At 42.2% G+C, this 26,527-nt stretch overlaps 1 protein-coding gene across 6 annotated transcripts in view; it reads right to left on the bottom strand.

Annotated features, from left to right (window-relative positions):
- Window positions 1-26,527, bottom strand: part of FAT3 (FAT atypical cadherin 3) — a 671,890-nt gene that overhangs the window by 130,648 nt on the left and 514,715 nt on the right. For all 6 annotated transcript variants that reach the window (XM_056561437.1, XM_056561434.1, XM_056561436.1 and 3 more), the window contains 3 exons: window positions 24,628-24,903; window positions 22,024-22,234; window positions 7,439-11,512 (listed from right to left, as the gene is read on the bottom strand). In XM_056561437.1, the coding sequence (XP_056417412.1) occupies window positions 7,439-11,512; window positions 22,024-22,234; window positions 24,628-24,903 (4,561 nt within the window). The remainder of the gene's footprint in view (window positions 1-7,438; window positions 11,513-22,023; window positions 22,235-24,627; window positions 24,904-26,527) is intronic.

The raw sequence follows: 26,527 nt of genomic DNA, 5'->3' as shown, positions 1-26,527 counted from the left end.
GGCATGGCCGTGATGTCACAAGCCTCCGCTCCGCATCGCCAGTCGTCCGGCACGGAGCGAAGTTCGCGACGTGCACCGGATGTCTGTGGTTCCGCAACAGAGCTAGTGGAGTCCCCAGCGGAGGGACCCTCGCAATCAGACATCTTATTCCCTATCCTTTGGATAAGAGATAAGAGGTCTAGCTGACTAGCTAACTAGTCTATGCTGCATGTTATTCATCACAGGTCCCCAACCCAGGACTGGGCCCACCAACAGTCCTGGATTCCAATGGAGTAACTGAAAAAAAAACAAAAAAAAAAACTGAATGTTCGTGGGTGTAGATTAAAGTTACAATGGTCTTGAAAAGACCATTGTATGTTGAAAACATTGTATGTTGAGGCCATTGTAAGTTGAGGGATCACTGTGTTAAAAGGGCAAATCACTCACTGAGATGGGATAATGAAAGCTCAGTATGGACTCAGCAACCAAATGGATATTAATCTTACAGAAAGTGCTTTTTTAGTAGGGAGAGAGGACGCCATCACGTTCTTTATGCAATGTGAGGCCGACGATGTTTTACAGACTTTGAGTCCCAAAAATCGTGAATACAAAGCGTGCCAACTGGCAGGAAACAAGATGCGGCTCTTTTGGACTGAAATCATACGAGGAGTGCGCTAGTGCACAAACACAATGAAATGGAATACATGAATGTGACCAAAGCTCTAGGTAGAGCTAAAGAGGAACTCCATGCGAGAATGCCTGAAACACTGCGGCAAGCCTCTTTACATAAACTGGAACAGAAATTACTTAAAGAGTACCTGTCACCAAATTAAACTTTGATTATCTTGTCCCTTGTGTAATTATAAGACACTTTGCTATTTACGTGCTGTTAACATTCTCAACCTTTAGATGTTTTTAATGTGATTATTGATTTTTTTGACTGGGTGACTAAAATAATAGATGGCGGAGGGGCAGTAGACATCGCATATCTAGATTTTAGTAAGGCTTTTGACCATGTCCCACATAAAAGACTTATCAATAAACTACAGTCATTGAGCTTGGACTCCCATAGTGTTGAGTGGATTAGGCAGTGGCTGAGTGACAGACAACAGAGGGTTGTAGTCAATGGAGAATATTCAGAGCGAGGACTTGTCACCAGTGGGGACCTCAGGGATCTGACCTGGGACCAATATTGTTTAATATCTTTATTAGTGATATTGCAAAAGGTCTCGATGGTAAGGTCTTGGTCTTTTTGCTGATGACACAAAGATATGTAACAGGGTTGATGTTCCTGGAGGGATCCGCCAAATGGAAAAGGATTTAGGAAAACTAGAAGAATGGTCAGAACTCTGGCAACTGAAATTTAATGTGGATAAGTGCAAGATAATGCACCTGGGGCGTAAAAACCCTCAGGCAGAATGTAGAATATTTTACACAGTCCTGACCTCAGTATCTGAGGAAAGGGATTTAGGAGTAATTATTTCAGAAGACTTAAAGGTAGGAAGACAATGTAATAGAGCAGCAGGAAACGCTAGCAGAATGCTTGGATGTATAGGGAGAGGTATAAGCAGTAGAAAGAGAGAAGTGCTCATGCCGCTGTACAGAACACTGGTGAGACCTCACTTGGTGTATTTTGTGCAGTACTGGAGGCCGTATCACCAGAAGGATATAGATAGTCTAGAGAGAGTTCAGAGAAGATACTAAACTAGTACATGGATTGCAGGATAAAACGTACCAGGAAAGATTAAAGGACCTTAACATGTATAGAAGAAAGAAGAGACAGAGGGGATATGATAGAGACTTTTATATACATAAAGGGAATCAACACGGTAAAGGAGGAGAGGAGAATATATATAGAAGAAAAACTACCACAAGAGGACATAGTTTTATATTAGAGGGACAAAGGTTTCTGCAGTAATATCAGGAAGCATTACTTTACTGAGAGAGTAGTGGAGGCATGGAATAGCCTTCCTGCAAATACAGTGAAGGAGATTAAACATGCATGAGATAGGCATAAGGCTATCCTCCATATAAGTTAGGGATAAGCATAAGGCTATCCCTTATATAAGATACCGTAGGGATAAACATAAGGCTATCCTTCATATAAGATAGGGATAAACATAAGGCTATCCTTCATATAAGAAGGGATAAGCATAAGGCTATCCTTCATATAAGATAGGGATAGGCATAAGGCTATCCTTCATATAAGATAGGGATAAACATAAGGCTATCCTTCATATAAGATAGGGATAAACATAAGGCTATCCTTCATATAAGATAGGGATAAGCATAAGGCTATCCTTCATATAAGATAGGGATAAACTTAAGGCTATCCTTCATATAAGATAGGGATAGGCATAAGGCTATCCTTCATATAAGATAGGGATAAACATAAGGCTATCCTTCATATAAGATAGGGATAAGCATAAGGCTATCCTTCATATAAGATAGGGATAAACATAAGGCTATCCTTCATATAAGATAGGGATAGGCATAAGGCTATCCTTCATATAAGATAGGGTTAGGCATAAGGCTATCCTTCATATAAGATAGGGATAGGCATAAGGGTATCCTTCATATAAGATAGGGATGGGCATAAGGCTATCCTTCATATAAGATAGGGATATGCATGAAGCTATCCTTCATATAAGATAGGGATAAACATAAGGCTATCCTTCATATAAGATAGGGATATGCATGAAGCTATCCTTCATATAAGATAGGGATAAACATAAGGCTATCCTTCATATAAGATAGGGATATGCATGAAGCTATCCTTCATATAAGATAGGGATAAACATAAGGCTATCCTTCATATAAGATAGAGCCAGGGACTATTCATAGTATTCAGATTATTGGGCAGACTAGATGGTTCTTATCTGCCGACACAGTCTATGTTTCTATATCCTGGATATACATATGCGCCTCCAAAGATGGTTGTTGCTTCATTAATATAATTGACAGAGATGTCTTCTGTGCTCCATGCTATATCTCAGTGTTTTCTGAACAGTATGTCTCCAGCTGTTGCAAAACTAAAACTCCCAGCATGCCTAGACAGCCAACAGAGAATAAAAATCAATCCGCCCCTTTGGGTCGTGGATTTGTGATTGATTTAGTGAGATCTACGGTGAATCTGCAACCAAATTTGTAAGTAGCCCATGCGTTTTTTTTGCTGCGTATCCGAGACAGATCTGCATGGAAAAACAAAATTTGGATGTTTGTAGAATCCCTTTAAGGCCGTGTTCGCACTGCGGAATTTCCGAACGGAATTTCAATGATTTCAATGGGATTCAGCTGCACTGTGCACATGACGGATTTTCCGTGGGCAGATGTTTCAGATGATTCCAGCATTCACGGAAACATTGAACCCGTTTCTGCGGATTCCGCCCAGAAATAAGTTACACGTTCCTGAGCAGTATTTTCCGGCGAACATTCCGCCCATTTTCGGCTGTGTGAACATTGCCTAATGGGCTAAATTCAGTCCAGGTGCCTGGGGACGCTTCAGCTGTAAATACAGTACTGCGTATAGTATCTCCACAGCAGTGTTTCCCAACCAGGGTGCCTCCAGCTGTTGCAAAACTACAACTCCCAGCATGCCCGGACAGCCAAAGGCTGTCCGGGCATGCTGGGAGTTGTAGTTTTGCAACAGCTGGAGGCACCCTGGTTGGGAAACACTGCTCTAGACTGTGGTAATTGTGCGCTATGTTTTTGACCCTTCTATCCTGACTCTGTTTTGGCCTGATCCACCTACAAGGATTTAAAATTTCCCAAAAAAAAAAACAAAAAAAAACTGAAAAACCCCAAAACAGATGGTTTTTATCCAACAAAAAGGACAGAATAATAGTTATTATTAATTTAGTTAATTAGCAGAAAGTATTAGCAGCTTCTCGTCTACTATGTGGAGGGAAGGACAAACTTTATGAGGCATAGATTAATTATCTATCATTATTCCGTCAACACTAGGCCAGAATATCAAGTACTAATGTACTGCGAGGAGTCAAAAATGATGGCAAATTATTATTTGTTCCAAGTCCAGTTATCACAAGAGTCTCGCGCAACCATCTATTTTCTGTATTTTACTAGTTCCTTTTTTTTTATTTCATGGCAGCCCTTGCTGTTGTTGGGGTCTGTAGGGCAAATTTGATGTATATTTGCATCAAAACCAATTGAGAAAACTGCTGACATGTCCTACGTGTTTAATCGGTAAGGGTCTGAGTGCTAGGGCCCCAAAAGATCGCTAGGACAAATGGGTAGAAGCATGCGGCTAAGTGCTTCTCTCCCTGGCTCTCTGCAATCTCCGACTTACTGCAGGAGATGAGCTCCATAGACTTGCTATAGAAGCCGTCATCTGCCACAGGGACAAAGTGGGGAGAGAATTCGCTTAGAGCACACCGCTTCCGGCTCGTTCTTCTGATCGGCGGAGGTCTGAACACTCAGACCCTGACCGTCTCTAGGACAGTGTCCATTTAAAAGGGAGCATTCCTCTACCTTAAATATTATTGGACTAGAATTTTTAAGAGAGTAAATGTTGAGAGGACCTGCAACTGTAAATAGTTCTTTTCTTTAATTTCCAAAAATGTTAGATTTGGAGTAAAGGTACAATAAATATAAAGCTTAATCACAGTCATATGACAGAAAAAAAGAAAAAAGCTTCTATATGTTAGTCACTAGATTTTTTTCATGTGTTTTTATGTGTCTAGCTTCTGTATTTGGCTCACAAATCCCTCTGCTCTGCTTCTCACTCATTCTGACATCCACTGCTCAGGAAGGGGCATGTCCAAGGCAAGCACTGAGCCCGCCATCACTCACCAAGCATTCAATTCCTCCCTGAGTCTGCTGTGCTGTCCTAGGTCTCTTCATCCAATCACTGCAGGCTTCCTTGTAACCCCTCCTCTCTGTTAGCATGCTGCAGTCTGATAGGACAGGAGTGAGCACAGAGGATTGCTAGTCCTTCCTGGAATGTGTCCTTGCCTGTGCCTACGTTGGGACTGCAGCCAGACAGGATTATGTTCTGAATAGTATGGGGACCCCTAGTGGTCTTTTTTTGTAAGCCATGATTTCTATAAAAAGGAGATCATTTTATTTATGATGTATATTAGAAAAGGGCTGCTGGCCCCTTAATAGCTCTGCAACTTTTCACCACCATAAACCTGGCGTAACAAAACCATGATAAATACCCCTCTATAAAACTAGATTATCTTAAGGGAACTTGTCATCAGAAAATGACCTACTGTATAAAACAATTTAAACATAATTTTTAAGAATATTTTTATGATGTTCTTTCTTAATTTTCCATTCTACTATTTACATTATAAAATAGTCCTTAAATCTTGTAGTTTTCACTCTGGCCACTAGGCCTAATAATAAGCTGACCCTTTCTGTTCTGTAGAGAAAACTTTTTAATGGGCATTGTCACCCAAAAAAAATCTATTGATATGTCATAGGAACATATTGAATGTTTGGATCGGTCGCATAATAGTGTATGGGACCTTCTTGTTCACGTAGACACAGGGTGTACTAGCAGTCAGGCCCTGACTGATAAAAGACTTTTGACATGTCCCTATGTCAAAAGTTGTTTTTTTAAGTAACAGGTACACTATAAGCAGCCTCCTCACTATCATTACAGATAGGATTACAATGTATGGTGATACTAGTGTATAAATAAGACAAGATCAGGCCATTCACAACAGGTAATGGTCACTGCCACCCTCCTCCCCCTCCCTGCACAATGACCTCTACACAGGTCACAGAGCATGCCTAAAAACCTATTAAATTAAAGGGGTACTACCGTGCTGACAACTTATACCCTATCTAAAGGATAGGGGATAAGTTGCCCGATCTCGCGGGGTCCCGTCGCTGGGGACCTGCGCAATCTCGCACGCAGCACCCCGCTCTCATCAGGCCTGCCGATCACGGGGCCGGAGTATCGTGACGTCACGGCTCCGTCCCATGTGACGTCACGCTCCTCCCCCTCAATGTAAGTCTATGGCAGGGGGCGAGACAGCTGTCTCGGCCCTGCCATAGAGTTGCATTGAGGGGGCGGAGCGTGACATCACACGGGGGCGGAGCTGTGACATCACGATCACCATCATCAGACCCAGAGCGTATGTTCGCTCCGGGGCCTGATGAGAGTGGGGTGCAGCGTGCGAGATCGCCGCTGGGGACCCCTGCGCAATCAGGCAACTTATCCCCTATCCTTTAGATAGGGGATAAGTTGTCAGCACGGTAGTGCCCCTTTAAACTCCCTCCAATCCATTGAGTGCTTTAGTCCATGCCACTGCTGTAAAGCTTATAGACCGAAGTACATTTGTTGCATTCAGGCTATAATTCTCACCCTGCTTATAGCATTACCGTAACACAGATAAAAATGAATGTTTGTGTTATGTCTCTGTTCCCTTGGCACATTTCTTGGTATTTCACCAACAAGCAATGGATTTTTTTTAGTTAAAATCTATAATTTTGACTCATCACTTCATATGGTCACTGGAAGGGAATGTTAGCAATTTTGAGATATACAATTTTCAAGCCCAAAACCAATATTTCAGTGCAAGTTGACATACTGGTTTGCCAAGTTTTACATACCCTAAACATGCTGGCAATGCCGTATGCTGAAGGCTCTATTACCGCATATTAAAAGGATACTCCAGCCCTAATACATCTTATCCCCTAAGATGTATGATCGCAGGGGTCCTGCCACTGGGGAACCCCCCCCCCCCCCCCCGCAATATGTAATTCCGCACCCACCTGTGTGAGCTCTCCGCAGCGCTGGAAGCTTCAAGTGTGAAGCGTGACGACCACGGGGCCGAAGTATCGTGATGACATGACTCCGCCCCATGTGATGTCATGCCCGCCCCCTCAATGCAAGTCTATGGGAAGGGGCGTGACCCCATTAATAAAGGTGTATTTCTGCCTGGACATTTATGATACATCCACAGGATATGCCACAAATGTCTAAGAGATACAGCTTCTACCTCTGGGTACATCAGACATCATAAAAAGGGTGCCTCTGGCCTTGGAAGCCAAAAACAGCTGAATAGAATGCTTCACGCAGTTTACGTGACTCCCATTGACTTTAATTGGCAATGAGAAAACAGCGTAGCACCGTGTATGCTGTTTCCATAATTAAGGAGTAAAGTAGCTCAATTTATGGTTCTGCACTGTTTACGTAACTTCCATTACAGCCATTGGGAGTTAAGAAAACTGCTTAAAGCAGTCGGCTCGGCTCTTTTCAGCCTCCCGATCCCCTTTGGCCATTGCAACCAGGCTAGAGGTGGGACCTGTACCTATCAGACATTTATGGCATATCCACAAAGATGCAGATACCTCTTTAAATTCTTGTACTCATAACTAGAGGATCTCAAGTATGAACAGGTCCTATTCTATGTTTAGCTAATGTGCCCAACTCTTACTAGTTTTGCCCCTGTCGGTTATTGAAGGCCAGTGAAAACCAATGACTTACCTGTAATATGGTAGCTCACTTGACGGTTAATGTCAGATGTGTCCTCATCCCAAGTACTGAGTATTCCAACCACTTCTCCTGGGGCATCACTTTCCTTTACAAATCCTTTGTAGGTTTCTTGTTCAAAGATGGGTCCATTGTCATTGATGTCTGTGACAGTCACGGAGACTATTGCAGAAGTAGAGAGAGACAATGTTTCTCCAAGGTCAGCTGCTACAACAGTGAATGTATAGGTAGGATTCCTCTCATGGTCCAGTTCTTTGAGTGTAGTTATCCAACCGGTATTTGAATCAATGATAAATGTTTCTAAGATTTTGTCTTCTTCTCTCTCTGAAATAAGACTGTAAGTAACTTGCCCATTGGCACCCCAGTCTGCATCAACGGCTTTCACTTGGATGACACTGGTACCTATTGGCATACCCTCCATAATAACAGCATCATAGTGTGTGGAGTCAAATAATGGCTTGTTGTCATTCAGGTCTAAGATCTTGATCTCTACGTCTACAGTAAGTAAGAAATCGATTTTATCCAGAGGTACAGAAGCTGCCACTTTGAAATGAAACAAAGGTATGGATTCATGGTCAACTTTTTTGTCCAATTTTAACATTCCGGTGTCCCTATCGATAATAAAAATGTTATCCTTGTTATTTTCAGGATATTCACCATTGACGATGCTGAATAAAGCTTCTTGAATAGGTTTAATTTGGAATGAGTCTATTATAGTGCCAATCATAGTGTCTTCTGGGACGATGAACGTATACTGAGGTTGGGCAAAAGTAGGCAGGATGGTTTCTGAAGGTACAACATGTATGTATACAGGAATAAGAGAGTGTTTCATAGGAATGCCCCCATCCACTGCCTTGACAAAAAATGAAAGTACTGTATTTTTTAGCTGGTTAAAGTTGCCTTTTGTAACCATCCAACCATTGTCAGGGTCAATTTCCAGAAGATCAGCTACAGAGACAGATGCCTCGCTGTAGAGTGAATAGGTAATTCGAGCATTGGCACCATCATCTTCATCAAAGGCTTGCACTTGAGTGACCAGGTGGCCTTTCTCTACATCAGCTTTGACACTTGCCCTATATTCTGTAGCTTTAAATTGGGGGGCATTGTCATTTTCATCGACCAATAATACTTGGACAGTACAAAAAGCTGCCCGACCACCGCCATCCAGAGCTCTAAGAAATATGTGAATGTCCCGCTCCAGCGGATTCTCTCGATCAAGCTTTTCTGTTGTAACAATTTGTCCCAATGTATCAATATAGAATCGATTTTTGGCCAAGTCATTTATTATTGTGTAGGTGACATGTCCATACAAGCCTGAATCTCCATCTGTTGCCTTGACGTAGATCACCTTAGTGCCAACAGGAGCATTTTCTCTAACTTCGGTCACATAGACACTTTGTGCAAAAACAGGACTAAAAAGATTCGCCCCAAGAATCTTCACGTGGACCTGTGCCGTACTGGTGAACAAACCATCAGACACAGAAATATTTAAGCTATGCATTGGTTCCATTCTTTGCTTTCGATGGTTAGAAAGGGTTATGACACCACTCTTACTATCCATGAAAAAGTTCATACGGTCGTTCCCAGACAAAATGCTGTACTCCAATCTATCAACATCTGTACTATCGGCATCCGAAGCTTGGACACAGGTCACAAAGTGTCCTCTCGGAGCGAGCTCACTTACATAAGACTCATAGATCAACTGATTGAAAACTGGAGGATTGTCATTTAAATCTGTTATGTAGATGGTAACCAGGACCTCACTACTTAGGGATGGAAATCCATTATCTGTTGCCCTTATTTTCAGGACACTTTTCTGGGAAACCTCATGGTCCAACAGGCGAGCTGTGAGTATTAAACCACTGGTACTGTCTATATGGAAAGAATCGGTGTTGTTAAAAATGTCCTGAACAATTTGGTATCTGATGACTTTGTTATTATCGGAGTCAGCATCTGTGGCAACCACTTGTAGGACTGGTGTCCCAATGAGTGAACTTTCAGATAACGTGGCATTGTATGATGGAAACTGGAAAATAGGTGGGTTGTCATTGACATCGTTGATACTTATATCTACAATGACTTCAGCCCGTGCACTTGTGAGTGAGTCACTTGCACGGACGGTCAATTTGAAAGAAGGGTTTGTTTCAAAATCCAATGGGCTTACCACGCTCAAAACACCCGTATCAAAATCTATGTTAAACTGGTTATATGGATCTCCATCGACAATGGTGTAAATAATCCCTTGACCTTCTGGGCTTGTAGCATTAATACTCAAAATTGGTGTGTGCATCTCAACGTCTTCATTTACAGAAGCTGTATAAAAGGCTTTGTCAAATACTGGCATGGCTTTGTTGACAATGGTGACAGGGAGCTCAACGAAAGCTGACAATAAAGGATCACCGCGATCTTTGGCAATGATTATTAACATGTATTCAATGTTAGAGAGATCTGAGTCAAAAGTCTTTTTTAAAGTAACGCTCCCATTCTGTTTGTCAATTTCAAAATGGCTGTAGTCATTTTCCAAGAAAAATGATAGCTCACCGTTTTTACCCTTGTCTTTATCTATAGCAGTCACTTTATAGATCAAAGTCCCCGGCTCTGCGTCAACCTGGACAGCAGCATAGTATGGAAGACCTACAAAAACTGGAGCATTGTCATTGATATCTTCAATGTTGACCTTGACAACCACTCGTGCCACGCGGAGGTTGTCTAGTTCCCTACTTGCTTCTACCACTAGTTCATACATCTCTTCTTCTTCTCTGTCAAAAGAAATTCCAGTGGTTTGTATAACCCCGGAGGTGGGCTTAATTTTGAACTTATTTCCTGGGTTCAATATAGTATATTTTAGTGGCTCGTTCAACCGGTGGCCCACAGCATTCACAACAGCAATCTTTGTAATATTGGTGGTGTTTTCCGCTATAGAGGCAGAATAAAAATCTTGGGTGAAATAAAGACCACTATCCATAGCTTCTTTTACGAGTATAGTCACAATGGCAGTACTGTAAAATTTTCCATCTGATACTTTGACCATGAGCATATAGTGATCTTTAGATAAACTGCTGTTTTTTACTGTAATGACCCCACTGCTGGAATCGATGATGAAATGGTTGAGGTTTCCTTCTGTCAAGGAATAACTCAATTCTGGTGGTATTGCTAAATCTGGATCTCGGGCGCTAACTTGTAGAACCTCTACACCAACATAGGTCGGTAAGAGCAAAGTGGTTTCAAAAACAGCTTCGGTAAATACTGGCGGGTTATCGTTGACATCACTTACTTCAATAGAAACTTCAACTGGACTTTCAGCAGTAAGTTGGGGACTTCCGCTGTCCCTTACATGTACATGGAAATGGAAGTATGCTATGGTTTCATGGTCCAAGTAAGCTATAGTTCGGATGGCACCAGTGCTGGAATCTACTGTGAAATACTTTTTGGCTGTTGACTCAACAATCTGATAAACTAACAAAGCATTCTGGTTGCTATCTGCATCTGTGGCCCTTATCACCAATGGGTTTTTATCTGAGCTTCGAACAATGCTATTGATGGGTGCTGCTTCACTGATAGTACCAACATACTGAGAACTGAGAAAGACCGGTGGGTTGTCATTCTGGTCAAGAATCTGGATGTTTACTGTGGTGTTAGAAGCCATGCCGGCCATATTTGTTGCCTGGACAATGAGCTGGTAGGAAGATATTTGTTCATAATCCAGTGGCTTCAGAGTTGTAATGACTCCTGAGTATGGATTAATGGAGAAAGCTCCTTCTGTATTCCCAACTTTGATTTCAAATACCAATGTGGATTGACTTATTGCAGACACCAATAAAACCGGCGTCCCCACTTCTACATTCTCCTGAACCTCAGCCTGATATTCTGTCTGGGTGAATTTGGGATTTGAATTATCTGACATGGATAAGGAAATTCTAACAATAGCTGCAGCAGACAGGGGTGGGCTTCCTCGATCGGTGACTTTGACGGATAGTACGAACTGACCCATTGTGGATAAGTCTGGCTCCTTTGTCACCGTGATGATGCCAAGAACTGGCTCAATCTTGAACATGTTCCCAGTGTTGCCTAAAGCAAAACAAACATAGAAAAAAATTAAGTTGAGTAACAAAATAAGTAAAAATAATCATATAGCAGATCATTCAGTAGTTACACAAGTCAATTTGTACATTGCTCGGAATGGCCCTACAACACAAGGTTACTCTGAAGAGAGATGAATTGCGGGCTACTGTATGTCACCGGTATTAGATGATGTGCCTAGTGAAGTGTGAAGGATCAGGTCACTACTGACAATTTATTCTGAGACAGGCTGGGTGCTTTATGATGTGCAATTACCGAGAACAGAAATGTATGTATTTCACTTAACAACAAAAGAGGACATGCAGCACTATAAAAGGCCAGTCACTCAGATTTTTCAGGTCATTTTTTACTCTATTTTTTTCTCTTGAATTATTTGAATGTTTCTTAATTTATTTAATTTAATTATTTTATCAATATTTTTTAAATCGCGCCAACAGATTACATAATGTCATACAGAGATTGTCATTCACCATCAATCGTTGTACTCATTCCCCTATTCCCAATTTCCCTATTCGAGACACATACTACAGCCAATGTCATAGGAAGCCAAATCCAGTGTGGACTAGACATAACCCATATCCCACCCCCAAATTTTTTTTTTTACTGTTTTCTATTGCTATAGATTAGAACTCTACACTGCAAGCCAAAATGGTACATAACTGTTATGCTTAAAACAGGGGGTGGAACATTAAAATTTACAGAACAGTGAGCATCCCTGTGGTATGCTCCACCCCCTCGGAACCACACTAGCTATAACTTAGTATTTAACTTTAATGTATATTCCAAAATCAATTCAATTGAAGACATTTTTTATTTTTTGCTCAAGGCTGTGTCCATACTTTGTTAGCTTGTGTAGAAACAAATTAGGATTCTCAATAACTTTAGATTTTAGGAGGAAATTTCCCCTTCCTAACAAAGTGTAAAATTTGTCTACATTGGATACTAAGTGCAATAAACAAGAATCATTGGTGGGAGCATATTTCACCATAGAAGCTGGAAAACCATCAGCCATTCAAGTCCATTGACGATATAAATGTATTATGAACAGAGGAGAAAAAAAAAGACGCTGTTCCGGAATACAATGTCTTTCTATAAGTCTTTGAAAGCGCCGAGATGAAATGTGAGAAAGTACATCTTCCCTCAGAGCGTAACAAATCCATGAAACAGCTGCCAAACATAGACCATGTAGGGAAATAAATTAGCAGAATTGAGAATTACATGGGGCATAAATATAGAGCCGGGGGGCCTGACAGTAGTACACAGGGCTATCAAATCACTATCGGGCTTCACATCCTGCTATTTTTATCTCATATATTTCCTTAGAACTTCAAATGGCCGGAATCTGAAAGATCTATGTCCAGAGCAACGTATGATGGAATCTGTGGTGTATGCAGTAGCTTTAGGGGTCGCAATAGTCACAGTTTTGCCTGGGACCCTAAGCTGGTTGGCCACACTTGTATATTACATAAATCCCTTTTCACTGCAGCAATTTTAGCTTATGTTATTTCCTCCTCGCCATTTAAGATTCTTAACAACTTTATTTTTTCTTATTGTTCATGGGACAAGGTGTACATTTAAACGTAACTCTTCATTTTGCCATATAATGTATTACAGGGGGAAAAATAATATATATATATATATATATATATATATATATATATATATATATATACCGTATTTATCGGGGTATAACAAGCACCGGCCCATAACACATACCCTAATTTTTCCAAGGAAATTTTGGCAAAAAATTTTTTTCACCAAAATATAGCCGTTGGCTGTCCGGGCATGCTGGGAGTTGTAGTTTTGCAACATCTGGAGGTCCGCAGGTTGAAGACCACTGCTGAATAGCACTGTTACTCATTTATACATGCAGTTACCATCATGTCAATGTATGATTGTGTCGTTTGAGGTCTGTATAGTGCCATAAGACTCATTTAATGTGTCAGTGTGTTATTTCTATTAATCATCATAGCATCACCCGAAAGCTGACCCGATCCGACCACAGACACTGCTGTATGTTTCCTTGTGACATTTAGAAAATGTCATTGATTTCACAAAACTTGTCCAATGTGTGAAATGGAAACTGAGAAGTGTAGACATTTGTGTAGACATTTCGGAGATACAAAGATTGCAGATAATTAAACTTCTAAAAGTTCACTGGACAGGATGGGAAACGTGTTCAGATATCTACAAGATAGACATAATAAGTAACACACTCTGATCGGCCATAGAAAAAAGAATAAAACCACTGAGGGGTGAAGTAACACCATGGGTAATGTGGTGATATTGGTGCGGGGTGCGGTATTTCAGGCAACAAATGAAATATCAAGTTCTAGAAGTTTATGTTAGAAGCAGAAAAATGGGCAAACCTAAGGATCTGATCATCAGAACAGAGTTTCCCTAGTGTGAAATTTCAACGTAAAGTGGTCAAACGAGGGACAACCAGTTATCAGCAACAGGATTATGGATATCTAAACCGATAGTGTCTACAATGGTCATGTGAGCATCAAAAAGTGGACGATGGAGCAATGGAAAAGGGCAGCCTGGTCTGATGGACTTTCTACTGTTGGGTGGACGTGTGTAAACTACCTGGAGAAGAGAAAGTTCAGCACCAGGAAGGGAAGAAATCAAGCATTGTGATGCTCTGACAATGTTCTGCTAGGAACTACCATTCTTGTGGGGTATTCCCAGTATGCGGATAGTTTCGACCAAAAGTGGCCCAAAGAGGGGCAACCAATGACCAGCGACAGGGTTATGGGTGCGCAAGGATTGCGTTGATTTGTGTGTGGGGAGTAAAGGCCAGCCTGTATGACCCGAGAGGTCAGAGTGCCCATACCGAAAGTGTCTACAATGGTCATGTGAGCATCAGAAGTAGACAATAAAGCGACGGAAAAGGGCAGCCTGGTCTGATACATTTTCTTTTACATGATGTGGAGAGTTGGGTGCATCCACATCACCTACGTAGGGAAGAAATGGCACCAGGATGAACTATGGGGGGGGGGGGGGGGGGGGGAGACCATGGAAGCACTGTGGTGCTCTGGACAATGGGGAAGATTTAACAAAACCTGTGCAGAGCAAAACTTGCCCAGTTGCCATAGCAACCAATCAGCTTGCCTTTTTCCTTTTTAGGAAGGCCTGTGAAAAAATGAAAGAAGCGATCTGATTGGTTGCTATGGGCAACTGGTCAACTTCCATGGAAGTCACACCTCTCAACTTAGAGGACTTAAAGGGGTACTCTGCCCCTAGATATCTTATCCCCTATCCAAAGGATAGGGAATAAGATGTCTGATTGCGGTGGTCCCGCTGCTGGGGACCCCCGCAACCTCCCTGCTGCACCCAGCGTTCGTTTAGAGTGTCGGATGCAGCGCCTGAGGCTTGTGACATCACGACCATGCCCCCTCAATGCAAGTCTATGGGAGGGGGCATGACGGCTGTCAAGCCCCCTCCCATAGACTTGCATTGAGTGGGCGTCGCCATGACATCACGAGCGGGCATGGCCATGATGTCATGAGCCTCCGCATCGCCAGTCATCCAGCACGGGGCAAAGTCCTTTGGATTGGGGATAAGATATCTAGGGGTGGAATACCCCTTTAAAGCATCCCTGTCATTTAAAAATTTTGACATATCACATAGACATGTCTAAAGTTTTGATGGCTCAGGTTCTCGGTGTTCAAACTCTCACCAATCACTTGAATGAGCAGGGAGAAACGCTGAGCTGAAGGCTTCTCTCCCCGACTCACTGCTCTCCCTCTCTTGCTCCAGAAGATACACTGAATGGTAAGTCCATGAAACCTGTCTACTGCAGCCAGCCGGGGGAAGAAGTCATCAGCTGCAAGCAATTGTCCCCACTCCAAGCCGACCCCTGACATATCGAAACGTTTAAAGGGGTTATCCAGGAAAAAACTTTTTTATATATATATGAACTGGCTCCAGAAAGTTAAACAGATTTGTAAATTACTTCTATTAAAAAATCTTAATCCTTTCAGTACTTAGGAGCTTCTGAAGTTAAGGTTGTTCTTTTCTATCTAAGTCCTCTCTGATGACACGTGTCTCGGGAACCGCCCAGTTTAGAAGCAAATTCCCATAGCAAACCTCTTCTAAACTGGGCGTTTTCCGAGACAGGTGTCATCAGAGAGGACTTAGACAGAAAAGAACAACCTTAACTTCATAAGCTCATAAGTACTGAAAGGATTAATATTTTTTTTTATAGAAGTAATTTACAAATATGTTTAACTTTCTGGAGCCAGTTGATAAATATAAAAAAGTTTTTTCCTGGAATACCCCTTTAAGTTTTATTTTAAAGTGACACGGACACTTTAAAGAAGTGGTCTTAAACTGCGGCCCTCCAGATGTTGCAAAACTTCAACTCCTATTGGCACCTGGACAATTGGAGCTGATCCTTTAACCCCTTAACGACGCAGAATATATACATATATTTACATCCTGCGCCGGCTCCCGCGGTATGAAGCCAACGGCTGTCCGAGCATGCTGGGAGTTAAAGTTTTGCAACATCTGGAGAGCCACAGTTTGAGACCACTTCTTTAAAGGATCTGCTCCTATTGTCCAGGTGCCAGATACCACAGACGAAGAACGATAAATGTCGGTGTTAAGTCATTTGTTTCTTAGACAGTTCAGTAGAGAAGCCAACAATGTTTCCACTGCCCCCCTATTCATTGTATTTCCAGACGATACCACTCACCGAACAGTCCTAACTCAATAAACCCCAGTTCTTTAAGTGCCTTCTGAGCTTCCTCTGAGTTTTTACCAATTTCCTCCCACACCAAACCCTATTATAGATGAATCGGCCTCCTATGAGATTGTCCCCGGTACACATAATAGAGAAATTATTAAATTACGTGCCCACCGAAGGCAGGAAACCTTATTAAGTGGTTAATACAAATCAGTGTACACCGCCGCGGAATGTGTCGGTGCTACGTAAGCAACAGGAAGTAACTAAATCACTTTTACAAGTTGTGAACATTTTAATGATGTATTCCTACAACAATATCCCGCAAAAAAAAAATAAATAAAATATATATATATATATATATATATATATAAACACTGGCAATTCAGGTTGTTTTATGTATTAGTCATGTACAGTATTATAGCCTCCAGGCAAACAAATACACAATTATATGCTTGGCTATGGACCCAGGGTACGGACTGCTAAAGCAATCTGTTTAATGAGAATACCATACGGACGGGGCTCCGGTATAAAATGTCATGTACAGCACAGTGCCACAGATATAGTCGGCCCGCTGCAAATGATTTCTTCCCCTGCAGATGTTTCTGGGGACTGAACCCTGTGCATGTAATGGAGATTTATATACTGTAGGAAACCTGGGTGAACCGGACACCTACTGCAGTCATTGAGATTGTTATATGAAGGTTCAGATCAACCCCTGGAGTAATATTAAAGGGGTACTCTGCTGTAAAAAAATTTTTTTTTTTACTAAATCAACTGGTGGCAGAAAGATGTACAGATTTGTAAATGACTTCTGTTTAAAAATCTAAACCCTTCCGGTACTTATCAGCTGCTGTATACTACAGACAGATGAGGCAGAAAAAAAGTCGCTTTGGCGGAGGCGCTGCACAACAAGAACATGAAGCGAGGACTCGAGCAGCACGGGACAATAAAATGTTTTTATTGGTATAACGGGGACAACGCGTTTCGGCATGAACTCAGGCCTTCCTCAGGTCCACTTACAGTGCCCAAGGTAATGTTTTGTTGTGGTACTGTAGAGCTGGGTAGAGGTCCTGTGTGCGTCTGTGCTGCCGCCAGTCTGACCGGCGGCAGCACAGACGCACACAGGACCTCTACCCAGCTCTGCAGTACAGTACCACAACAAACATGACCTTGAGCACTGTAAGTGGACCTGAGGAAGGCATGAGTTCATGCCGAAACGCGTTGTCCCCGTTTTACCAATAAAAACATTTTATTGTCCTGTGCTGCTCGAGCCCTCGCTTCATGTTCTTGTTGTGCAGCGCCTCCGCCAAACCGGCTTTTTTCTGCCTCATCTGTCTACCATTACCATCGGCCCCCATTATTGGGGTCAGATACCGGTAGGAGTGCAGCAGCCAACCATTGCCATTGTCCCAACCCGTGCTGATCGCCGCACCAGCCAATAATCGGTTGTACAAGGTGGGTATCTCACTGTGGTGTGGTGAAGGGCACACACCAGCAGATACCCCTCATCAGGGAGCGCCCCTGTGTTTTTTATCCTTCCCCAAGCATTGTATACTACAGAGGAAGTTCTTTTTCTTTTTGAATTTCCTTTCTGTCTGACCAAAGTGCTTTCTGCTGACACCTCTGTCCATGTCAGGAACTGTCCAGAGCAGGAGAGGTTTGCTATGGGAATTTGCTCCCGCTCTGGACAGTTCCTGACATGGACAGAAGAGTCAGCAGAGAGCACTGTGGTCAGACAGAAAGGATATTCAAAAGGAAAAGAACTTCCTATGGAGCATACAGCAGCTGATAAGTACTGGAAGGATTAAGAAGAAATCACAGTACTACTCACTAATATTTTTCTTTATCTTCATGCTTAATTAATTTCATTGTGCAGGGTTCAAAACATCTTGACACATCAGGCATGGATGCCAGTGTGTTCAGACTGATGATAGCTAAAGGGTTACAGCTGTGTTGTGCCTTACGACACTATACTGGACCTGTTAAAGTGCTTAAGGCATGAAACAGCTGTAACCACTTACTCAGTCTAAACACACTGGCATCTGCGCCCAATGCGGCAAGATGTTTCAAATCCTGCATGAGGAAATGAATAAAGCATGAAGATGAATATTGGTGAGGGCCACTGTGATTTCTTTTTCTGTATAATTGTTCACACTTTGTTTTCTCTTGTATCCATTTTCTTTGTTTCTGTACTAGATATCCCTGTTACCGGTCCATGGGGACTCCGGGGAATTGAGAATTAATACAAGATATCTCTGTGCTCCATCCAGGACTCTAGGAGATTGAGTTTTAGTGTCAAGACATTCCTGTGTCTCCTGGAGGTTTTCTGAGGGATTAAGCTTATTCCTGTTTGTTCCTGGAGTCTGTTCTGACTCATCCGTTTTCCTGTCTTGTTTTCAGTGTGAACAGTAGTGAGTGCAGACATCCTTTTTTTCCTTTATTGAATACTTTCATGGAATTGCTGTTACTGCTATTGTCTAGCATCCCATATTTTAAGTTTCTTCCCTTGGTCTCCTAAAACCTGTGCTGAATTTAGGCAGTTGCACATGTGTGATAGTGCCCATTCCCCCGTTCCTTTCTTTTTGGAGTCCGTTCTATAATTAAATCCTGTTGTATCCATTTTTATGAGTTTTAACTAGGAATCCCTGTTACCTTTCCATGGGGGCTCTGGGGAATTGAGAATTTATAAAAGATATCTCCATTCTCACACCTGGACTCTGGGAGATTAATTGATTAATGTCAAGATATTTCTGTGGCTACTGGAGGTTTTCTGGGGGATTGTACATTCCAGTTTGTTTCTGAAGTCTATGTTGACTCATCCGTTTCCTTATATGTTTTTTTGAACTCTATTTGTTTATTAGTTCTTGATTTCAGATCTTTGGAGTTTTTGTACATACACTGATCATAGAGTACCTTACCATTGGTCTATAGTGTCCTATGTGCTGCTCACTGATCTGTGTCCTCTGAACTTAATCTGTTTTGTGTTTGTTATCTGAGTCCAGTTATAATGTCCTACGAGTTCTATGTTCCTGTTATGTTTCTGGTTTGTGACCGACTATTTATTTGTATGTGTTTTTTAACCCCTTAAGGACCACGGGTGTACGGGTATGCCCTGACGTCCTGGTACTTAAGGACCAAGGGCATACCTGTATGCCTGTGGAAATTTCCGGCCCCGCTGCATGCCAGGCGAGGACCCGACAGGGATGACTGATGATATCTATCAGCAGGCACCCTGTGCCAATGCCCAGGGGGGCTCTGAGACCCCCTCCCATGTTGGCGATCGCGCAAATTTGTGGCAATTCCAATTCATACGGGTCTCCAGTGACACAGAAAATAAGGGGGATCGGGGTTGTCCAAGACACCCACGATCCCTCTGAAGGGATAGGAGTGGGGTGGCAGGGGTGCCACCCCTCCTATCCCTGCTATTGGTTGGTCATAAGCGACCAACCAATAGCAGAACGGGGGCGGGGGGTTAAAGTTTGGTTCCCCCGTTCTGCTTAACCACAGTAGTCCGGGCAGAACCGGGGAACCGACGGTGTCTGGCACCGGAGGTCCACTTACCATAGGCGAACAGTGGTGGGCGGTAGAGGACGGCGATGCGGCTCCCTGGCGCGGCGATCTTACGGAAGTCAGTGAGTAGCTGCCTAGCAACATCTGGAGGGCTACAGTTTTGAGATGACTATACAGTGGTCGCTAAACTGTAGCCCTCCAGATGTTGCAAAACTACAACTCTCAGAATGCCCAGACAGCTGTTTGCTGTTTGGCCATACTGGGATTTGCAGTTTTGCAACAGCTGGAGGGCTACAGTTTGGAGTTCACTGTGCAGGGGTCTCTGAACTGTGGCCCTCTAGATCTTGCAAAACTACAACTCCCAGCATGCCCACACAGCAGTTTGCTGTCTAGGTATGCTGGGATTTGTAGTTTTGCAACATCTGGAGGGCCACAGTTTGGAGATCACTGTGCAGTGTTCTCTAAACTTTGGCCCTTCAGATCTTGCAAAACTACAACTCCCAGCATTCCCAAACAGCAAACAACTGTCTTGCCATGCTGGGAGTTGTAGTTATGTAACAGCTGGAGGTACGCAACTATAACTCCCAGCATGCCGAGACAGTTGTTTGCTGTTTGGGCATGCTGGGAGTTGTAGTTATGCAACAGCTTGGATGTATGCAACTACATCTCCCAGCATGCCCTTTGGCGATCAGTATATGCTGGGAGTTGTAGTTTTGCAACAGCTGGAGGTGCACTGGTTGGAAAATACTGAGTTAGGTAACAGAACCTAACTGAAGGTTTTCCAAACACTGTGCCTCTAGCTGTGGCAAAAGTACAACTGCCAGCATGCACGGTCTGTCAGTAAATGGTGGGAGTTTTGCAACAGCTGGAGGTCCCCCCCATGTGAGAGTTTACAGTGAGTTTCCTGCTTCAAGTTTGAGGTGCGGCTAATTTTCCGCCGCAGTGCAAACTCCTAGCGGGAAACTCACCGTAAACGCCTGCCCGTGTGAATGTACACTAAAAACATTACACTAACATAATAAAGGGTAAAACACTACATATACACCCCCTTACACTGTCCCCCCCCCCCCAATAAAAATGAAAATGAATCATACGGCAGTGTTACCGAAACAGAGCCTACAGCTGTTGCAAAACAACAACTCTCAGCATTTCTGGACAGTCGTTGACTGTCCAGGCATGCTTGGAGTTTAGCAACAGCTGGAGGCACCCTGTTTGGGAATCACTGGCGTAGAATATCCCTATGTCCACCCCTATGCAATCCCTAATTTAGTCCATGTCAGTAACTGTCCGGAGCACGAGCAAATCCCCATAGCAAACCTATCCTGCTCTGGACAGTTCCTGACATGGACAGAGGTGTCAGCAGAGAGCACTTTGATCAGACAGAAAAGAAATTAAAAAAGAAAAGAACTTTCTCTGTTGTATACAAATCTGATTAACTTTCTGGCACCAGTTGATTTAAAATAAATTGTTTTCCACCGGAGTACCCCTTTAAGGTACACATTTTGGATATAGAGATTGAGGCAGAAGATCTGTAACTTGATCCTCCCTCTTCCCCTCTCATAGCATTAGGATACTGGGAGAAAGATGTGGCTGCAGCTACCTTCTCCTATATGTCTTGTTCAGTTTCACCCTAGATTTACTGGGGAATTGAGAAGGTTTACAGAGAGCCTGAAGGTAGGGAGAGGACAACTAGAGCAGAAGTCTAGTGGTGGCTATAGGTGGTCACTGAGACATTTTGGATGAGTTAGGTCCTGTTTAACCACATAAATCTTTCAGTAAAAATGATCCTACTTGTTGATGGTTTCAGGTATTAAAGGGGTACTCCGCTGCTCAGCATTTGGAACAAACGGTGACTTCATGGCCCTGCTCCCTCATGACATCACGTCCCGCCCCCCTCAATGCAAGTCTATGGGAGGGGGCGTGACAGCCGTCACGCCCCCTCCCATAGACTTGCATTGAGGGGGCGGGACATGACATAATAAGGGGCGGGGCTATGACGGCACAAGCTCCCGGCTCCAGCGTTTGGAACAGTTTGTTCCAAACGCTGAGCAGCAAAGTACCCCTTTAAATTATGAAAAGACAGGAAATCTACTGGTTATATAGTCACTGGTCATCTCATTAATTGAATGGGGTACACCCATGGTCCGATAGGAGGCAGTTTTGAAATTCTCCTGCTGAATCTGGCTGCCGAATGCCCCAAATGTGGTGTGAACCGAGCCTTAGTTAGTATACGTATGATTTTACCACTGGCTTTCTGCTCATTCTCTTACACTATTATACTATTACCAATGACCCGTACCTGTCTCTATAGAATATACAAGCTCAGCGTTTTCTCCTTTGTCTCGGTCTAAGGCAGTGACTTGTATGACGGCTGAGCCGATGGCAGCGGACTCAAACACCAAAGCTTCGTACAATGGACTGGTGAAGTACGGACTGTGGTCATTGGCGTCTTCTACAGTAATTGTAACTCGAGCCAGGTTCCGTCTGTATGGGAATTCCTGATCCTTTACCTTTGTCAAAAATAAAAAATAAAAAAAACAGAGAAAGAATTATGAATTATTCATAAGTCGAGCTTTGTCTTTGTCAATGACCATTTACCGCAGCACCGGGTCAGCCGGAGTCAGAGCATATTCGGGGAAAAGAGGAGCAAGCCAAAATATGTGCAGATGTGAGCCGACCCGGTCCTGCTGATAAGGACTTCCTATTAAAATGGAAATATCACATTTGGAATAAATATTTTTTACATGTGTGAGCTATTGCTGGTAATGGAATAATTTCACACTGAATGTCCATGAATGTCTGAATAATATAGTGAATATAATTTAACATCTCTTTTTAGCATTCAGAACTCCATTTTCTAATTCTCAGCTCTAAATCCGTGACATAGAATTTAATGGTAAAAAGCTATCTACCTGAAGTCACCACTAGGGGGAGCTTAGAAGCTTCCTGCATACATTTCTACATAAAACTCAATATTTAACTCCTTCCTACTATAAGGATTCTTGGCAACAGTGTTTTCTTCCTGATCACCATATTTACACCACTTAAAAGGTTGTCTAGGGATAGAAGTGACCTGTGTATGGTGTCAAAAAGTATAACAAAGCAACTTATTTATATAATGTTATCAGCCATAGTGCACAGATCTTCCATATCAGCAGTGCTTTCTAGCTTGTAAGCTGTGACGTCACACCACAGGCTGGGAATGCAGAGCTCTCATTCCTTCTGTCCTCCTGTCTGCTCGTGACAAGACCAGTGATGTGAATGGGGGAGCTGTGCCGAGGATGGGTAAGTAGTGGGGCCCCGTACAGGAGATTGCAGGGTGTCCCAGTGGTTGACCCCCCCTCCCCCCCCCCCACGATCAGACATTTATTCCCTGTCCTGTGGTTAGGGGATACGTTTTGGTTCCCCAGAGTAAACCCCTGTAAACAATATGCAGCAAGTTTCTTATCTCCTGTCTGCTCAGGACCAGACCACTGCCATAAATGGGATTGCTGCACCGAAGACGCGTCAGTAGCGGGGCCCCATACAGGAGATTGCAGGGTGCCCCAGTGTTTGAAGCCCCCCCCCCCCCCCCCCCCCCCATCAGACACTTATTCCCTTCCCTGTGGTTAGGGGATAAAATTCGGTTCTCCAGAGTACCCATTTAAACAATATGCCGCAAGTTTCTTATCTCCTGTCCGCTCGGGACAAGACCAGAGACGTGAAGGGGGCAGGTAAGTTGCTGGGGCTGGTCACTTAGACTATTTGGATGTGTTAGTAATTTGATCTGTCCTGGTTAATCACATGGATCTTTCAGTAGATGTTATCCTAGTTGTTGATGGTTTCCAGGCAGGGGCGTTGCTAGGTCTACAAAAGACCCAGGGCTAGAGCCCATAGCCCAGCCTCGCCCCTAACCACACCCTCAGAGACACCCTAGCTACACCTCAGACACGCCCCTAAGAGAATGCATGAAGCATTATTAGGGACATTACTCCCCCATTCTAGTGATCAGTGGGTGTCCCAGCAGGCAGACCTCACCGAACACCTAGCTATCTGCTCTCATGTTGATAGGGGATCATTTTAAATTTTGGGAATACCAGAGCAATGGTTGATGTGATTTGATCAATAATCATCAATTTTGGCATTTGGAATTTTAGTTGAAGTTTACTCCGTTCACCGTATGGGATAGTAAACATTATGCGTGCAGCAATACCAGATATATAGTGTTTTTTTATTTTTATAATATTTTTACATTTTTTTTATGGGAAAAGGTGATGATTTTTATTGGGGGGGAGTTTTTTATTCTCTACCTGGCTGGTTAGCAAATAAAGAGGGAACATCGTGCATTTTTTTTACATTTTTTAACCCCTTAGGGACATGTGCTGTAAGTGTATGCTGCAGGGAGTAAAGCCTGTCTGCTGCGAGGAGATGCTGTTCTCCCACTCTCCGTGCCTAGCTGAAAGGCTGAAATCTTCTGAGATCGCGGCTATGCGCGGAGGGCGGAAGAACAGTGGGGCTGACAGGCGTCAGGAGCATCATGTCACTACCCAGTAGCCACCGCTGTCTTAAAGCAGAGGTGACGATAATAAAAAAATAAATAACAGCGGAAGCCAGAGACTCAGGGCTATAGGCTTGAGACCCGGGGCTACAGCCCAGTTAGCCCCCCCCCCAACAACGCCCCTGTTTCCAGGTATTAAATTATGGAAAGACAGCAAATCTACTGGTTATATAGAGGGAGACTTATCAAAACCTGTGTACAGGAAGAGTGGTGCAGTTGCCCATAGCAACCAATCAGATTGGTTCTTTCATTTTTCAGAGGCCTTTTGAAAAATAAAAGAAGCGATCTTATTGGTTGCTATGAGCAACTGCACCGCTCTTCCTGTACACAGGTTTTGATAAATCTCCCCATATTGTCACTTCTTACCATTACAGTGAGGATGTGATGGGCCTGGGTCTCGTGGTCCAGCCTCTCTGCTGTATACAGTGTACCAGTGCTGGGGTCAATACGGAATTTCCTCATACTATTTGGGTCGATGCTGCTGTGGATGATGTAGCTCAGTTTGTGGTTTTCATCTTTGTCTGTGGCTTTTATCTGTAAGATTTCCGTGTCTGGGAGGATGTCCTCTGAGATGACAGCATCGTAACTCGTCTGGGAGAACTCCGGACCATTGTCATTATTGTCAAGGACTCGAATAAGGACCTTAAATAGGAAGAGAGGAAACTGAAAGGTTAACAGGTGGTTATACAGGTCATACGGTAAAATGATACAGGATAAGGGGCAAAGGAAATATGAAGAGGAAGGATCCAAGACAAGATTTCATCTCTCTTCCCTATGGCCTATGATATATAGCACTTCTCCATTCCACAATTGTAGCAAAGATAGATAGATATGTGATAGATAGATAGATAGATAGATAGATAGATAGATAGATATGAGATAGATATGAGATAGATAGATATGAGATAGATATGAGATAGATAGATAGATATGGGCTAGATAGATAGATATGAGATAGATAGATATGAGATAGATAGATAGATAGATATGGGATAGATAGATAGATGTGAGATAGATAGATATGAGATAGATAGATATGAGATAGATAGATAGATAGATATGAGATAGATAGATATGAGATAGATAGATAGATAGATAGATATGGGATAGATAGATAGATAGATAGATATGAGATAGATATGAGATAGATAGATAGATAGATAGATATGAGATAGATAGATATGAGATAGATAGATATGAGATGGATAGATATGAGATGGATAGATATGAGATAGATATGAGATAGATAGATATGAGATATATAGATATGAGATATATAGATATGAGATAGATAGATAGATAGATATGAGATAGATATGAGATAGATAGATATGAGATAGATAGATAGATAGATAGATATGAGATAGATAGATATGAGATAGATAGATATGAGATAGATAGATATGAGATAGATATGAGATAGATAGATAGATAGATATGAGATAGATAGATATACGATAGATATATAGATAGCTAGATAGATATGAGATAAATAGATAGATATGAGATAGATAGATAGATAGATAGATAGATAGATATAGATAGATAGATAGATAGATAGATATGAGATAGATAGATATGAGATAGATAGATATGAGATAGATAGAGAGATAGATAGATATGAGATAGATAGATATGAGATAGATAGATATGAGATAGATATGAGATAGATATGAGATAGATAGATAGATAGATAGATATGAGATAGATAGATAGCTAGATAGATATGAGATAGATAGGAGATAGATAGATAGATAGATATGAGATAAATAGATAGATATGAGATAGATAGATAGATAGATAGATATGAGATAGATATGAGATAGATAGATATGAGATAGATAGATAGATAGATAGATATGAGATAGATAGATATGAGATAGATAGATATGAGATAGATAGATTTGAGATAGATATGAGATAGATAGATAGATAGATATGAGATAGATAGATATACGATAGATAGATAGATAGCTAGATAGATATGAGATAAATAGATAGATATGAGATAGATAGATAGATAGATAGATAGATAGATATAGATAGATAGATAGATAGATAGATAGATATGAGATAGATAGATATGAGATAGATAGATATGAGATAGATAGAGAGATAGATAGATAGATATGAGATAGATAGATATGAGATAGATAGATATGAGATAGATATGAGATAGATATGAGATAGATAGATAGATAGATAGATATGAGATAGATAGATAGCTAGATAGATATGAGATAGATAGGAGATAGATAGATAGATA

Source organism: Hyla sarda, chromosome 2, assembly GCF_029499605.1.
Source record: "Hyla sarda isolate aHylSar1 chromosome 2, aHylSar1.hap1, whole genome shotgun sequence".
In the NCBI taxonomy this organism is placed as follows: domain Eukaryota; kingdom Metazoa; phylum Chordata; class Amphibia; order Anura; family Hylidae; genus Hyla; species Hyla sarda.
Note: the sequence above shows the minus strand (reverse complement) of the source record. Positions and strands in the feature narration are given on the sequence as shown.